We start from the raw sequence: 16,778 nt of genomic DNA on the forward strand, positions 1-16,778 counted from the left end.
GCTCCTTGTCTGTTCTCCTTCACAGCAGTCCTGAGCAGTGTTACTGCTTCTGCATTTTGGAGGTAGTGGTTCCTGATATTTGATAGCCAGCCTTTACTCCCCAGAACTACTGAAGGGTTGTGCAAATGGCCACTTCAGTCACAGTCCACCTAAATGGGTACAAATCTGGCTTGTGTTAAATAAGAGAATGACCTGGACAGCGTTGGGGCTGTTGTGTTAGGATGCTTCATTAGCAGGATTGCAGCTGTGATGCTTTGGTCTTGAGGTTCAAACAAGGGAAAATTCCCTGAACTAAACTGCAGGATATAAAACTGGGAGGCAACAAGATCAATAATTCAGGAATTTTTGTGTGGTTTTTATCACCTTTTCCTTCTATGTTTCCAATAGAGATCTGGCCTTCATTTTCGGCACACTGACAACACTGTACAGTGGTTAAGAGCAATGGAGTCCATTGGTCTGCCTAAGGTAAGCCTTTAAATGTTAGCAAAGAAACTGGCTTAAGGCGCTGCCTTACTGGGATCCCCTTTTACCTGCTTGAGCATAAACAGCTGCTTACAGTAAGTCTGTGGGGAAGGGATAATTCAGGAAACAAATCTGAAGAGAAGGTAATGCCGAATGAAAGCAGTGGGAGCGTCAGTTATGTGCCACTGCTGGTGTGCATGGGCTGAGGCTGCTGTGGATGAGTGCTGTGGGTGGAAATGTACAGGGTGCTTCTCTGGTGGGAAGACAAACGGAGGCGCTAGCAGTGTTTTAGCTATATCTTATTGCTAGTACAATCTCTGGGGCCTGGAAGGTATAAGATATAAAACAGAAAACTTAAATATTTGCTTCCTTCAGGTTACTGCTTCTCATTGTGTCTCTTGCTGCCTCTTCCTCTTAATATACTTAATTTAATATAAAAAGTCCCAGTTTGTCTGCCTCTATCCTGTTTCCAGACTGTCCTTGCACGCTCAAGTACATCTGCATGGCTGTGCTGTTGCTCCTCTTCTGCCGGCTGCTTTCTTGGGTCACCTCTCACCTATTTATCTTCCTGCTTGTAGGTCTTCGCTTGCCATCTCCCCTGTTCTGCTGCTGTTTCTGGGCATCAGTGAGTCTTTTTCTGGATGAAAATCCTTTGAAAAGGGGCTGTGTGGAAACACCTACCCTGCTTCTGTGGACACTTGGGCACCTGCACGCAGCCTGGGGAGAGCGGTCCCCTGCTCAGGCTGCCCAGCCACTGCCCTTGGGCGCTGCCTAGTGCGCTGTGGGTCAGGCACTGTGGGGATGCTCAGACGGCTGTCTGAAGGGCTGCAGGGACTAGTAGCTAGTCACTGCTGGCAGATGTGCTGCAGGTGCCCACCATAAGCAGAACAGGGCACCCATGACTGCTATCAGAAATGCCATAGAGATGCAGACAGTCTTGCCTTTCTGAGGTCAGGGTTTTTTTCCTCTCACTAGAGTCTTCTGCTCAGCTGGCTGATTTCCACCCTGCCATCCCTCCTCTGAAAGGCTTCACTTCAGTTGCAGAGGATGGTCATGGCCAAAAGCTTTCCTGAGTCTCCCTCCCAAAGCTGTTGTGAGCAAATGATGAAGAGGGGCACTGTGCTCCTAATTTACTCCATCTGGTCCTATTAACCATGGGACAGTGCAGCCTGGGTGCCTGGCCTTGGCTGAAGCACGCTGCCAACTCACATGGTTAACTAAGTCTTTTCTTTTTGTGGAGAAACAGTGTTTAGTGACTTGGACAAAGGCCAGCAACAAATTAGTGGTAGAACCAGAACTGGAACTTATGATGTGTCTTTTTGGCTCAACTGCTTAATAGTCCTCTTTCTGAATATCCTTCTCAGTAAATCATGTATTCACAAAGTAAGCAGTCCTGGCAATTAGAATTTTGCATTTTTAAACCATACTTGATAGGTTTAGTTTGCAATGAGACGCTGCAAATTGTAACTGCATCCCAGGTTTCAGGTGTCTGTAGGAGGACAAGACCTGCTGGCTGAGCTTGTGCCAAAGGACCTTTTCTAAAAAACTTGCTGAAATGCTGTCTGCTTATCTTCCTTATTTTCCCTCTTATGAAGTAGCTTTTACGCTTTATTAAATTCTTCCTTATGATAACTAATGATAAAGTTAAAATAACCTCAGAAGGGACCTGTTTCATAACTGTATAGAAGTAACAGCTGAAATTCTGTAAGTTTAAGATATGATTCTATGAAGACCTAATTTTGGCTACTTTTCTGCTCAGTAATGTGTAGTCTTCTTTAACTGTGTGCTCTTTTGGTTTTAGATCTTTTATCCAGAGACTACAGATGTCTACGACAGGAAAAACATCCCTAGGATGATATATTGCATTCATGCTCTAAGGTAACCGGTGATGAGAGTAAAAGTTAAAGTAACTACCAATTATAGGACTGTAAGTCTTGACATGGCTTTAGGGTAACCAGTATATGAAAATCTGTCAGAATTTACAAGTTCATTGCTTTCAAAAAAAGTAATGACAAAAGCCCAATCTAGTCAGGACTATTGGACAAATTATTTTCAAAACAAAAATGAAGGACCATTGAATTTGGTGCAGGCAGCCCTCTCTCAATGAGTACACCCCCTCACAAAGTTCATTTCAAAACACATACTGCAACAGAAACCAAATAAATGAACAAAACCTTAGCAAAATATTAGTATAACCATGAGGCAAACATGCTCATCAGAGTGAAAATGATAATGAACTGACCTCTTTCTGCCCGAAAAGAGGAGCAAATAATTGCTGTATTAACATGAATGTAAAGGCAGGACGGCTTTGGCCACACCATTGAAAGTAGGGTTTGATTACTTTTGTGTGTGTGTTCTGCCATAAGGATTTTCTTGAAGTTTAACACAGAGTAACAGACAACTGCCTTGCGGTGTCCCTTGCATGAGGGGCAGTGGTGCTGGCAGACAGTGCATCCCTCTCGTCTCTCTGCTAGCTTGTTTTCTGCATGTGAAGACCTTTTCCCTTCATTACTTCATTGTAACTAGGCTTGCAGAGAACGTAATTAACTTACACCCCAAACTCTTCTATGTTCCTAATGGTGTTGAAAGGCACATCAGCTGCTGCAGGGCTACAGGTCAAACTATTCAATATGTGCTGTAATTTAATTTTTTTAAGATCTAATCCTTGAAATGTGTCCACTCTTGCCCTCTGTGCACTCACAGCCAATAAATAAGGCATGCCACTGAAGTTCGTTATGTTTCTTTCAAATGCTAGGTATTGGGAGTTGACAAACCCTGGTATTTTTTTGTCATCAACAAGTGTTGCCACTTGAAATTATGATGTCTGGTGTAATATTAACTGGGCAGTGTCACCAGGGCTCTTTGTGGGTAGCTTTTACCTAAAATTTGGTAGTGCAGTCTCTTCTGTCCACAAGTGTCTTCCTGAAGTGGATGAGTGTGACTGTGTTGTCAACCAGCTCAGGCTGACGTGGTGGGCTGTCTGCCCCTTCAGCCATGTTATAGGCTGGCTCAGATGTTCAGCAGGAGGTGGAAGAACACTTTTCCAGTATTTCCTTCCACATATATGGAGGAGGACTTTATCAGCTGTGGTTTTGAGTGCTACATGAACAATAAGCCTGTCAGTCAGATACCTTCTTAAGATCTGCCAGATCATTGCAATGGCAGTAACTCTCTTCATCTAGAACTGAATTTTGCAATGGGTTGACCTTCGGTAGAAGTTTTCATTTCTCCATCTTGATGTGCCCCAGGATTTATGCCAGTATCAGTATTAGTCTCTGTTCCTTAGACTTCACTTCCAAGTTTGTCTTAACTAAATTATTCTTTCTTGCTGTATAACAAGAAAAAGTTCTAGCTCTGTACTTACAAGCTATTTTAGAAATGGACTTCATATCAAATGTGTCATGCCACACTGAAGGGGAATAGACTTGCAATGCTTTCACTTATGATGCTTTCCCACAAAAGTTTAGGGCCCTGTGCCTGTGTCCCGTGCAGGGTGGAAGCCTCAAAGAAACTGCTGCTGAGCTTCACTGATTTCCATGCTTTTTCCTAAGAGGCATGTTCGAAGTCCTCCACTGGAGTCTTTCAAATCAAACTCCAATGCCGGTATTGGATGGCACACAGCCTACACTGAAAGCAGTCTGTGAAACCACAGAATGAAGGACAGGCAATTGCCTGGCCAGCAGTGTTTCCAGTCAGGCTGGTATCAGAGGAATGCTGAGTGCAGGAGTCCAGTTCTGTTCCCCTTCTGCTGCTGTTGTAACTGGTGTCTGTCCCCCTGGCTCCACGCCATGTACCCCAACTGCTCTACCCTCTGGATTTGTCAAAGCATCCTCGTACTGGGTTCACCAACCCTGGAAAAGTCCATATCCCTGTTGCTGGTGGTGCTGGACCCTGAGAACATCTAGAAAGAGCAATTGCAAGCAGGCTTTTCACCTTTGCAGCTGTAGCATATGTACATGACAGCTATAGAAAGAATCACCACTGGGTTTAAATGCTGAATTCTAGTGCATCTTGGAGCACATGCTCAAATTTCAAAGGCTTAAACTTGGGAAAATTGAGCACTTTCTCAGAGGTGAGGGTCTGACCTACTTCCTGTTCTTTCTTAGCTGTTACGAAGTCATTGCTGCAAAGCAACATGATTCTTGAGCTTTCCAACAAAACTGGTAAATTTAATGCAGAAAGGATATTTTCACGTTGGAACTTCTGAAGTCATCTGTAGTTAGATATTTTTTCCCTATGTTAATTCATTTTTGCACAATCAGTGTACATAGTTTAAGTGCTTGAAATTGATAAGATTATTTTTAATTGCCTCTTTAAGAAGAATGAAATAGCCTTAGCTGTAGGTAATAGGAGCAAAAAGCTTGATCTATCCAAAGGGTCTATTTTACACCTGAAACATAACATTTCATAGGGAAACTCTGTGGTTATTTGGGGTTTTGCTGATCTTTGAGCTGCTAGAGGGTCTGAAGATAGATGATGACTCTAAGCAAGATGGTTTAAACATATTTTTAAGATCTCTCCGGGTGCAAGTCTGAAAAGTATTTGCACTTAACAATATGTGGAACAACTTGTACTGTCGAACACAGTACTGCTCTGGCCAGGAAGGAGCAACTCGGCAAACAATTTCTATATTCCTGTTGAACATAATTGCCCACTTACTTTTCTCTTGTTGAAACATCAATACTTAAAGCCCAACTTGAAAAATACAAAGGCATAGATCTTGTTTCTTGCACTATTTTTCTTGTGAAAACAGATTTGTTCCTGGACAAAATGAGGGTAAGAACTTCTTCATTTAAATGGAGATGGTAACAGTGATTCTTGTTCATAAATAGCAGTGCTTATGAGACTATTCCCACCCTCCCACCCCCACCCCCCGAAAAATTCAGTTAAACTTTGCAAGCAGATCACTGCTACATCCTGGACAAACTATCCCTCTGAAGATGGACAGCTTCAAAAACATTGTTCTCCTAGGAAGCAGTAGAGTAACAATCACATCTTTTTAAAAAAAGGAAAAAAAGCACTATTTACACATCTGTTTTTTATGGAATGTTATAAATGAAGTAAGCACAAAATGAGACTCAGGAAGCTCTGTCTGATCTGAATTGTAGCTCCGCATAGACAAAGGGAACTTCACCTGCAAACTGCCCCTTCCCTTTTGTTTCTCCCCTGTTCCTGATGCCTCATATCCAGCTTTCTTAATCCCAGGACCTCCTGATTTTGATTTTATGTGGGTTCCCTGAGGTTTAAGTTAAACTATAAAAGCGTTAAGCAAGTTGTTTCAAGTGAAATTACACCTTAATACAGAATAGAGGTGTCTTTGTGCTCCCTTCAAGGCTCAGAGCACGTTTTCAGCACCACCTGGTGGTTCATAAGTTTGTCCAAAGGGGCGTAGGAAGTAATGTACGTGGCTCAATATCCTCCTCGAAGTGCTGAACGACAAAAATGCGAGTCCCTAATGTTCTTGGCGCTTTTTCTTCCTCTGTCTTTTTATTGTGGTGAACAAAAAAAGAGCCAGCATAGCCCTGTGGTGCTGCTAGTCTCCATAACTGTTTGTATTACACACAGCATTTCAGCCAGGATCGTGTCCCCATCTCAAACACAGAGCAAAATCTCTTTAAAAGCCCATAAGGGAAGACTGGCAGGCAGATCAGAATAACAGAAGAACTTGGTTTGTTACTGTAGGCATGTGAGGTTTTTTTCTGCTATAGCTAACATGCATTTAAGACTGCTGTGAAAGGTGAGAATGGCAGTGGCAATGATTTTGAGGGTCCGTAGCAGTCAAAAGAGCATCCAACCTACATGAAATGTGTTGTTCTATCCATCCAGGTCATGACAGGACAGAGGACTATCTATGGTAGCATAGAAGATGAAGTGCTGATTCTGTGTGCTTTGAAATAAATGTCACAGCTACAAATACTTGCTTTGAAATTTCATCTTGTAATTTGCTAACAGCAAAAAAAACCCCCAAACAACCCAATAACAAAACACAAAAGAAAAATGTGCCACTCTAGAAACAAAAACCCCAAGCCACAATGCACATTTGCAATGTATGAAGTTGAGGTGAAATCATTTAAAAGAGGTGCAAAGTAGTCCTTTTGGAGGAATGTGTTATGTAAAGCTTGGGATTAAAATCTTTTTTGATCCCTTCTTGCAAAACTCACTTGTTTATGGAATTTCACTGGTAAATTATAAAACAGCAGTCTCTTGTAGATAAACATATGCCTTGTATTTGGAAGATATTGAGAAAATGTGAATGTAGTCACCTGCTTTTTCAGATAGCACCCTAGAGCTCTAGGAATAATGAATGTAAGTATTTTATAGGTATGCTATATTGAAACATAAATATTGGGTCCTGGATAGCACTTAAATTTAACTTTCTTAATTTTCTAAAAGCTAAACAGCTAATGACACAAATGTATTTGAGATGGGCTTGGGTGGTCTTACAGGTACTAGTTCCTCTACACTTAGTAAAAAAGGTGTCAGTGATTTGTGTTCTTCAGCCATTAATTACAGGGATGTAATCATGCAAGTCAAAATAGTACATAAATCCAAAGCTATAAGCCATACTGAAGTACGTTCACATCTTAATTATTCCCTCTTTCCCCTGCCCAATACTAGCTTTTGAATTGCTTTAACTGTCTTCCACTAAGGTTTTCTACATATTTACACATCTCTTGTGATCTGATATACACTGACAGTGCCTCTCTCTTAGAGACCCTTTGAAACATCAAAAAAGACTTCTCTTTCTGCAAGACTTAAAAATACAGCATAAAGAAAACTGTAGGGTTAACTTATTCCATATCAGCCCATAGAAGTCAGGGGTTAAAGGACAAGCTTCTTAAAAGTTTTTTTTCTGTTCTACACAAAGTGAGTCCCTCAACCACATGCAGGACTTTAAATTCTAATTTTCTTCTTTACAGCTTATATCTGTTCAAACTAGGATTAGCACCGCAGATCCAGGACCTACTGGGAAAAGTAGACTTCACAGGTAACAAACTGCTTATCTAATCATATGTTAGATGGTTTCTTCACCCAGTAAATCTGCTAACGTTGTACATATTTTCTTCTATGGTCTTTCTCCTCCCGCAAGGTTGTTCTAAACACATTCTAATTAAATAGGTGGGAGGCTGTTATTTGAAATGAATGTTGGTCTGAAAAACAGAGGGAGTGAATGGCATGGAATACTTGTTGTGTCTTAGGTTGACTCAAAATGAGGAGGAAAACCAGCTAAGAAGCCCTGGCTACAAGCTCTTTCAAAACAATTGCACTGTATTTGTATGTATGGTAATTCATAATGAAATTCCTATGTTTTTCTTCTGATGTTCTTTCTCTTATGTGAACAGAGGAAGAAATCAGCAACATGCGAAAGGAGCTAGAGAAGTACGGGATACAGATGCCATCTTTTAGTAAAATTGGTGGGATTCTGGCCAGTGAATTATCAGTGGACGAAGCTGCATGTAAGTGTGGTTCTCACTCTGTTTTCTGCTGGATAATTTGACAGAATGCTAACAAAATATTTTCCGTGTTTCAATTCACCTTGTTTGCCACCTTTTAATAAATAACAAGAAAAACAAGCAAGTTTTCACTAGCACACTGCATCATTGCTACAAGACCTCTTAAATTTTTTCAGTCTGCATTTCTGAGTATCTCCACTGAACCACAGGAAGTGCTACCAGAAACAAAGATTTCTTGCAGTCTTTTGCATGGGTTTAATGTTTTGGTAGCCAGTGCTCCTCGAGAATGAATTGAGCTCTGTGTGTGCCCCTCTGCTACATAGGGGGCACAGTGGAGACAGCCATAGGAATGAGGTGCCTTCTCTGTGCCTCCTTCCTGCGTTGGGCTCTTGCAGTTTACCTCAAACAACCAATCACATTGCTGTGAGGACTCTTTCACATATGGTGGTGCATGCATGAAGGAACCACTTGCCTCCATGTGCAGCTTTCAATCTGTCTGACCACTGTTGTCACCCACAGTATGGTAGAACCCTGCTGAAGGACATGTACCGCTGGTGCAGCTGAAGTAAGCTTTTCCTTTTTAGCGGCACAGCTATGGTTCTTTGAGTCTGTACTGAACAGCTTTCACTGAAAAACAAAATTAAATGCTTTTTTGCTGCCCAAGCCTATCCACCTGTAAATCTGTTTTTTCTCCCAATTTCAGTTTTTGCTGAATGAAGTAACATATCTTAAAAAAAATAGTTTGAACTGAAATGACATGAAATGAAGTGTGTCCACTTAAATCCACACTTGAGCTCTAGTTATTTTGTTCAAAATCGTAGCCTTTTTCAGAGGGGCAAACTGAATAACAGAAGGGCTAGCTTGAGTATATTCAATGGCACAGTGAGTCATGGATCCAAACCAGTAACAGTATTGCAGACTGTGCATGGGGAACTGGAGAGGAATGAAGGCTGCATTATAATTAAGTTCCGTTGCAACTTGGTTAAACCTTGCAAAGTAGCGTAATTGAAACAAGCTGATTCACAATGTTATTTAGTGTGCTGAAATTTCCAGTCCTTAACTTAAAACACACTTCCTCATGTTGATTCAATTTGTCTGTGTTGTACATTTTGGAGCCTGCTATAGCTTAATATGTGCATGCTTCTGCAAAGCTAGGTCTTAAAATACTGCCTTTGGAAGTGGGGATGGTTTGTCTTCGTTTTTTAGCAAATTTTCAGTGATTTAGTGACTACCAAGCACTTTTCCAGTGACTGACTTTCCTTCCCTGAAGATGAAAGGGCTGCAACTTCCTTCTCTGAAAGCTTATTATAGAGTACGTAAGGTTTCCTTCTGAAGTATTTTCAGCCTTCCATAGAAAAGCAGGGTTTCCTGATGCTGGTTCTGTCTCTTTGGGCAAGGAGTGTGCTGTAGATAACATGCCCTGCCCCAGGACAGGAAACATCTGCGATGGGGATCCTTATGCACTAGTGAGGTTGGGTGGTGGAGATCCTGCCAGAGGAAAGAGTTTACCACCCTGTTTCTGACACGGAGCAAGGAAAAGCGGATATGAAGTGAAACAACTGCTGATGACTCCTGCTGCACTGTCAGTAATCGTAGAAATCAGCATGCGAAGAGTAAGATTAAGTGCTTTCAAACTGAATTTATTCTGCAAGTAATCCTCACTGTTATTCCATGCCTCCAGACTACTCTTTAAAGTCTAGTCAGGCTTCTCACTGTTGCTCTTGGTAGATGGGCTCACAACATCCACCAATACCTGTTCACACCTTTCCTAACCTTGAACCTATCTCTTGACTGCTTTTTGCTAGCTCCAATTATCAGTGAGGCCTTTTGCACAACTGTCAAGAGACTACATCCTCTCTGTGTTTTGTTATATGAGGATGTGGGGGTGATATTTGTGTCCAAGAATGGAAGTCTTCTCTTAGCCCCTCGAAGTTCATCTGAGTGTTCATTGAATCATAGAATATCTCGGGTTGAAAGGGACTTCAAGGATCCTCAAGTCCAAGTCCCTGCTCCTCACAGGACAACCTAAAACTAAACCATATGACTAAGAACAGGCTTGGTGCCGTGATCACTTTCCTGGGACCCTGTTGCAGCGACCAACCACCCTCTCAGTGAGGAACCTTTTCCTTGTGTCTAATCTGAACTTCCTTGTTAACTTCAGTGTCGAAGGAACCAGCATGTCTCTGCTTGCTTCTCCACCATGCCAGCTGCTTTTGTTTCCTATCTGATGCTGTGCTGAATGAGCTAGAGCAAAATCATTTTAGAACAACTTTTTCAGATTAATTTAATGCTAAGCAATGGATTATGTAGCTTCACTTCATGATTTGTTTGCCCATGTTGAATTTCCAACAGTCTGCTTTTCTGTTCCACTTTCATAAATCTGTATACCCTTTTTTCCTAAAAACTCAACTTTTCTAATTGTTGACAAGTATCCTTCATTTTTTTCATATACTGAAAGAAACCGAAGGATCTAAGCTCAGATATATAGACAGTCAGCGAAACAATCCAAAAAAGTGCTTTTTACTGGATGCTTTTCTCCAGTTTTGCAAAACTGTGCAAGGCCACATAGCATCTAAATACTGATAGAAATGGAAATACAGGATTTGTGGTTTTCCTCACACATCTCACTGATAGCATGAAAGTAAAATCTAGACGAGCTGCTGTGGTGATAAATGGGTAGCTACTGTGTTCCTCCTTTGCAGTAGGATCTTGATAAACATTTACAAAATATAATTCATTATATAGTAATGTCTGAAAAAACTTTAAGAGGAATGTGCTACCAGACAGTTGTCAGGGTGTCTGGCATGAAGGTCCAGATAAAATGTAGCTCTAGTGAAACTCCATCTAGACTGATCTTAGGGCCAAATGTGTGCTGGGAACACCCGGAAGGGGTGTGTTAGCCATTACTTTACATTACTTTACTAATTCAGATGCATGTGGTTTTGATTTTGCACATTCATGTAAACTTGCTATGTGAAAAAACAAGAGCATTTCTGACTCATAAAATCTTGGAGTCAAACGTTTGTTCAGTAGTTGAAGCTTTCTCAAAGGAAAGACTTAACACTTAAGTTTGTCAATGGCTGGGGTGAGTCCTAGGGCACTTCTTCCCCTTTTCCTGTGCCATAACATTTTGGGAACTCCACAGAGACCTTTGGATGTTCTTTTCCCCCCATTTAAGGTTTGCTGTTCTGTGCCTTTGCAGGTGACAGAATTAAGGACTATTACACTACCAGCTCTCTGGTTTCACAACTGCTCATGGAGACCTTCAGTTAGGAAGGGAGCCAGTTCATCCTAGGCAGGCTTAGAGATGGTGTGCAGGGCTGCACCCTGCCTCAGACGTCTTAACTATGTCTTCCAGAGAACAACTTTCATGGAGTTTGAATTTCCTTATTCTTGTGTAGTATCTTTCAGATATAGTTAGTTTAGACAATACTTTCATATGTCTCATACCTTCATGGAAACAAAAACAGCTTTAAAAGAAAAACTACCGAAAATGCTTTTGATTCCTGCATATAATTGCCTTGTAAATGACATAGGACTTCAACAATAAAATGCAACCCCTATTATATTTTCTGTCAGTAGAGTAGTAAACCCTAGCTGGGAGAACAGCAAACATGGAACATTCCACCTTTGAGCAAACAGCACTTCTGTTGCTGCCGTCTAGGGGGAGCGTTAGGAGCGGGGTGTTTGAAGGGGAATATGTAAATTGATGAACATACATCAAACATTCATTTCAAATAAAGCAGAATTGAAACACTGACAGTTTTGAATGTTCTGCTTCCTGAAATTCAGGATTGTGCTTTTAATTTTAGTGCATGCAGCAGTAATAGCAATTAACGAAGCTATTGAGAAAGGAATAGCTGAGCAAACTATTGAAAAACTGAGGAACCCAAACGCAATGTTGCTAAACGTGGATGAGGAACTTGCGCAGGAATATCAGAATGAACTCTCTGAAGCTAAAAGAAGAAAAGAATCAAACGCAAGACTTAAGGTAGTGGTATTATATTAGCACTCCTAGTATATATGTTCTTTCACATTGTGTCTTGTGTTGTAATATTACCATTTTAAAAATTAACTTTAATTTTAACAACTGGTGTAATTAGGAAAAAATCTTATAAGCTAAATAAGATAATGGCAATGCAACAAGCTGACAGCCAATTTTATAAGAATATGTTTACTATGAGTAGAAGTAGTTAACTTTGAACAAAGGATAAAATACTGGAAGACTAAAAACAAAAAGACTATCGACTACTTTTAAAACAGAAAATTTGTTTTTCTGAAGTTGCAAAAAGAATGATAATTTTTTGAGCATGAAGTATAACCTCTGTCATAAATCTTTAATGTGAAATTATTTGCTTTTTTACAAGAGAGCTAATGCTTTCCATAGTTGAAAATGCTTCTCTATGTTTACATGGCTATCTTACAGGAAGCAGAAAATGCTTCAAATATTGCTCAGCCATTTGCCATGAAGTGTTAACTTCTTTCGTTCACATCGTCAACAAATTCCTTTACAGATATGTCCAGCAAATATTTCAGCTGATGCAGTTTTAAGGAGTCCCACTAATACTTTTTCTCTCTGAAAGTTTTCGCATGTACTAGCTACAATTTTGTTTTCTTAGAACGGCACAATCTCTGAAGAAAGAGACGTCTATGAGGAGCTGCTGACGCAAGCTGAGATTCAAGGCAATATCAATAAGATAAACAGTAAGCCATTCTGGATCTGTTTGGAAGTGTGTACATAACATGATCTCCCAGATTCCAGCTGAACACTACCTGAATCCACATGAACAAACAAAATGTATCTGTGGAAACTTACCAAATATGCAGAAGTAGCTAATGTCTGTCTACAACAGCTCTTTCTTGCTGTTCCTTCTTTACTAATCTTTTGGGGGCTAATGTCTGTGTTTGTGTTTTTTGCTGTAAGGATTCCTCAGTTCAGAATCAAATACTTTATTACCTGCTGTCTTTCCTCACATTAAATCCTTTTGTGTGCAGAATACTGTAAATTTTGACCCCCTCTTCTATATAGAGCCAAAATTCATTTGTAAGCTTCCAGCTGGCTATGGTTGAACTGCTCCCACATGGGCTCACACAGAGCCAGAGACTTCCTTTGTAGGGCCAGTCTTGAAATAATAATCCTGTGCTGGATAAAAATTGCCACACTAGCTGGCTTTCACAAAAAGTGAGATGCTGGCAGCAATGGACTTCTTTTTCAAAACCGTTTTTGCTGTTTGTAAGCATTGTTTTCATTTCAGTTCACGTAGCTTTAGTCCAAGTGAATGAGGCTATTGACCAACAAGATGAAGTGGCACTGATGGCAGGTTTGAACCGTCCTGCTCTGAGCCTACTTGACGTTCTGCCACAAAATTCTTCATGGTACCTATTGCAATTGTGTGATTCTAAAGAACAGAAAATGCAGGTAATTGAATGGAACAGGTACTACACATCAGTTCACGGGTTTTTAGCTGATTTTAATCCAGAGAGAAATTACCTTTACTCTGCCTTCAGCACCACCTATGAAACACTTTTATAAAGTTATTAGAATAATTGATGTACTAATCAACACCAAAGTAGCTGCATTTGCTCTAAAGAGCATGGCGTCCCTGTAAGTAGTTACTAGGATGTAAGAAGAAAAACTGCAGTATAGCATGCAGCCCCTCATACTATGTTTACTTTGAAAATGAGTTATAACTTGAGTACAACAATAGGTAATGACTCAATATTAAGAGCAAATGAAAGAGTCAAGTGGGTTTTAAGGAGAAAATTCATCAATTTGAGTAGACAAAAGTCAGAGGGAAAGATTAATGCTGTGTTTACTGTGACATTGTATTTGATGCACAAGGGATAGTACAATCAAATCCTACTGTCCCATCAAGGTTTTTTTTGTCTCCCATCAAACTTAAAAGCATAATTAAATCTTTTTTTCTGATCTGTTAGATAGCAGGGGTTCCAAATATGCTCGACAAAAGTGAAATACAGAAAGAAGTTAGTGTTGCCAATGCGGAAGCTGAGGCTCACAAGCTTAGTGAGTAACTGTTTTAATACTCATTTTTCTACCGTCACCATTTAATGATTGTTAAGTTGATTAATTGAATCCACCATTTCTTGCACGTAAACAAGGTTTCTCAAACTGAAACCATATGCGTTGCTTTTTATTTTTGTAACTATTCTCTGTCACAATTGACAAGTCACCGATCTGTGCTGCATCGGATATACGCTCTGAGGTAGCCAATACATTTTTCTATGAATTACTGAAGCCACTGGTAAACACGTTGGCTAAAATTGAAGGTAATGCATGGCTTGATGGCTTGAACAAATATTTCAGTGCAGTATTAATCCTCACTTGGGAGTGATAACCAACCTGGTAGAATTACAGTAGAATGATCACAAGGAAGAATATTTTGCAATCACATCACAGAGAAAAATTATTCTCACTTTTAGACACTTGTATCTAAATCTAACCTGTTCTTAGCCTGCTAATAAGGTCACAAGACACAAGTTAGCTTGTGAAAATATAGTTAAGGGGATCTAAATTTGCAGTGCATGCTAAATTTGCTGCTTTTGAGTGGAAACCTCTTTGCTAGGAAGTTCAGCTTTCATTAAACTGCTGTCATTTCATGCTACGTCTGGGCATGGCTTAGTGGCTGTTTTGTCTCTGGTATTATTTCCAATGCTTTGTGTCCAGGGTGATTGCTTTTGTAATGTGATTTAAAGGCTGTACTGTGAGGTCAACTTAAGCCAGAAGATAAGTTTGACTTGCTACCTCAAGTATTAGCCTATTTCAGATTACTTAGGCATGGTGAGCAGTACTTTCTGTAAAAGTTTCTCCTTTACCAAAAGGAGATGAAGAGGGAAATCTCGATGTATGAAAAGTAGCAACAGCAATCTGGAGAGCAATTTATTTCTTATGTTTGGTTTGAAAACAAAAAAATAGCGGAATGTGAACGATGTAAATAGTGTTTTGCAAGTTGCATGTTCAGTTCTTGAATTAGAAGTCAGTAGCTAAGTTATTGACTACAGAGCTAGTCTTGTCTGTTTGTAGACTGACTCTTTTCTTCTTTACTCTTTTCTCTAAAAAAGCATGCACGCCATAGCTTTGAGAACCTTTCATTTTTCTAACCCCAGGAATAGCCAATAGAGAGAACCTTCAATAAAAACATGACCCCACCTAACTGTACTTCAGAGCAATTGAAATGAGAGGCCAGGGGCTTGTTTATGTGGGTCTGGTTACCTAGAAAGGTTTTCAAAGTCTGTGTTGTATCATAAGATCTGAGTGTCTCTGCATACATGAACTGTGGATGACGTCTCCTTCACAAGCAGTCTTGTACAGACCTGAGCAGTCTGTATGAGTGGTGTCTTGAGTGGTGACTAAAAACATTTGCTGGATCATGATACAGAAAAGCCTAGGATAAGGTAGAGGATGAGGGGGGTTATCTCGCTGATGGAAATAACATTTACATAATTGTCGTTCTTTGCTCTGCCACATGTGCTCTGACCTTCAGAGTTGTTTCCCTTTGCAAGAGCACAGTGGCCCCTTGTACAATATGTTGCTGGGTGTATCCTGGCGAGGGTTTCTTCAAAGCTGGCTCCTCCAGGTGTGCAATTATGGTTGTTATGACTAAGCTAAAGGGTGTTGCAAGGTTTCTGCAGCTGCCTAAGTGGGAAGTGGTTTTCAGCATTTTTCTGCTGGGGTTCAAAACTCTGCTGAAGTCAGTTTGGCAAAAAGTAAAGCAGGCAAGTTGTTCAGGTACCAAAAAGGGCTGTGTTCATTGTCATTTATGGTGGTCTGTTTAATTTTAAAATTGAGCTGTAGAGAAGGGGATAATTTGTAGGTGGCAGCACTTGAGGACTGGTAGACAAATGAGCAGGGGATGTCACACAGAGGAAACCCTAGAAGCTGTAGCATGTGGTTTTCAATCTGTTTAGCTACTGAAAATCCCAACATACCTGACTGATTTCTACCAGGCCTCCTGAAATAGACAATAAAAATCTCATTGATGTTGCAGGACAGGCTTGTTCTGTCTATCTGAATTAGGTCCTGCCAAAAGAGAAAAGGCAATGGAGAAAACATAGCATGGAAGGAAAGGAGCATTTGCGGTGAAGTAAGACTGAGGTGCTGGATCAGACGTGCCCAGCAGTACCTGGTGCAAGCAAACCCAGAAGGGATGTTAGGGCTTTCTGTGTACTAGGATGGGGTCAGCTCCTTGTCTTGGGTTAAAGGTCCAATAAGCAGTCTCTAATATCTAAAAGTCCAGAAACTTTGAAGTCCTCCAGTCGATTATTTGCTGCATACTTTTGAATAGACACTATTTTTGCAACATGCAGTAACTGTGTCTTGAAGACTCTCGCACAAATATGATTTTTCCTTAATGACAGAAAATTACATTCTTTGGAATAACCTTATTATCATCTACATGGCATAAAGAGCAACCGATGTGAAAATTAATAGGCTTTTCTTTCCCTGCTGTTCTCTAGAACTTATAGCAGTTGACAATATCAATACTGCAATTCGTAACTGTGATCCTAGTAAAACACTGGTTGCACTGATGAATCCGGAGGCACAGCTGCCTGTTGTTCACTCATTTGCTGCTGCTGTCTATCAGACTGAGCTGTTCACCCTCCAACAACAGAATGCTGTGGTAAGAGTGAAAAGCTTATGACCTGCTCACTGATGTTACGTAGCCAAACCATGAAAGAGCACAAAAATAGCATGTTGTTGTGTAAAATCAGACTTAATTCTCTTGCCATGGTGTTACATATTGCATGAATGGTTTTGGTTGAATAGGTAATATTGAGCCACTGGACTTGTTTCCTGACGTACTTAGCTCTGGCTGAACTCTTGTGTTGCAACAAATTGACTGA

At 40.4% G+C, this 16,778-nt stretch overlaps 1 protein-coding gene across 7 annotated transcripts in view; it reads left to right on the forward strand.

The window, feature by feature from the left end:
* IQGAP2 (IQ motif containing GTPase activating protein 2) overlaps positions 1-16,778 on the forward strand; it is a 127,211-nt gene that overhangs the window by 65,632 nt on the left and 44,801 nt on the right. The window contains exons 4-12 of one of the 7 annotated variants that reach the window (XM_037373001.1): positions 388-465; positions 2,264-2,340; positions 7,383-7,450; positions 7,806-7,919; positions 11,729-11,910; positions 12,536-12,620; positions 13,172-13,335; positions 13,854-13,941; positions 16,392-16,555. In XM_037373001.1, coding sequence (XP_037228898.1) covers positions 388-465; positions 2,264-2,340; positions 7,383-7,450; positions 7,806-7,919; positions 11,729-11,910; positions 12,536-12,620; positions 13,172-13,335; positions 13,854-13,941; positions 16,392-16,555 — 1,020 coding nt within the window. The remainder of the gene's footprint in view (positions 1-387; positions 466-2,263; positions 2,341-7,382; positions 7,451-7,805; positions 7,920-11,728; positions 11,911-12,535; positions 12,621-13,171; positions 13,336-13,853; positions 13,942-16,391; positions 16,556-16,778) is intronic. The other 6 variants (XM_037373002.1, XM_037373005.1, XM_037373003.1 and 3 more) reach the window with 6 other exon arrangements.

This window comes from Falco rusticolus, chromosome Z (assembly GCF_015220075.1).
Source record: "Falco rusticolus isolate bFalRus1 chromosome Z, bFalRus1.pri, whole genome shotgun sequence".
NCBI classification, from domain to species: Eukaryota; Metazoa; Chordata; class Aves; order Falconiformes; family Falconidae; genus Falco; species Falco rusticolus.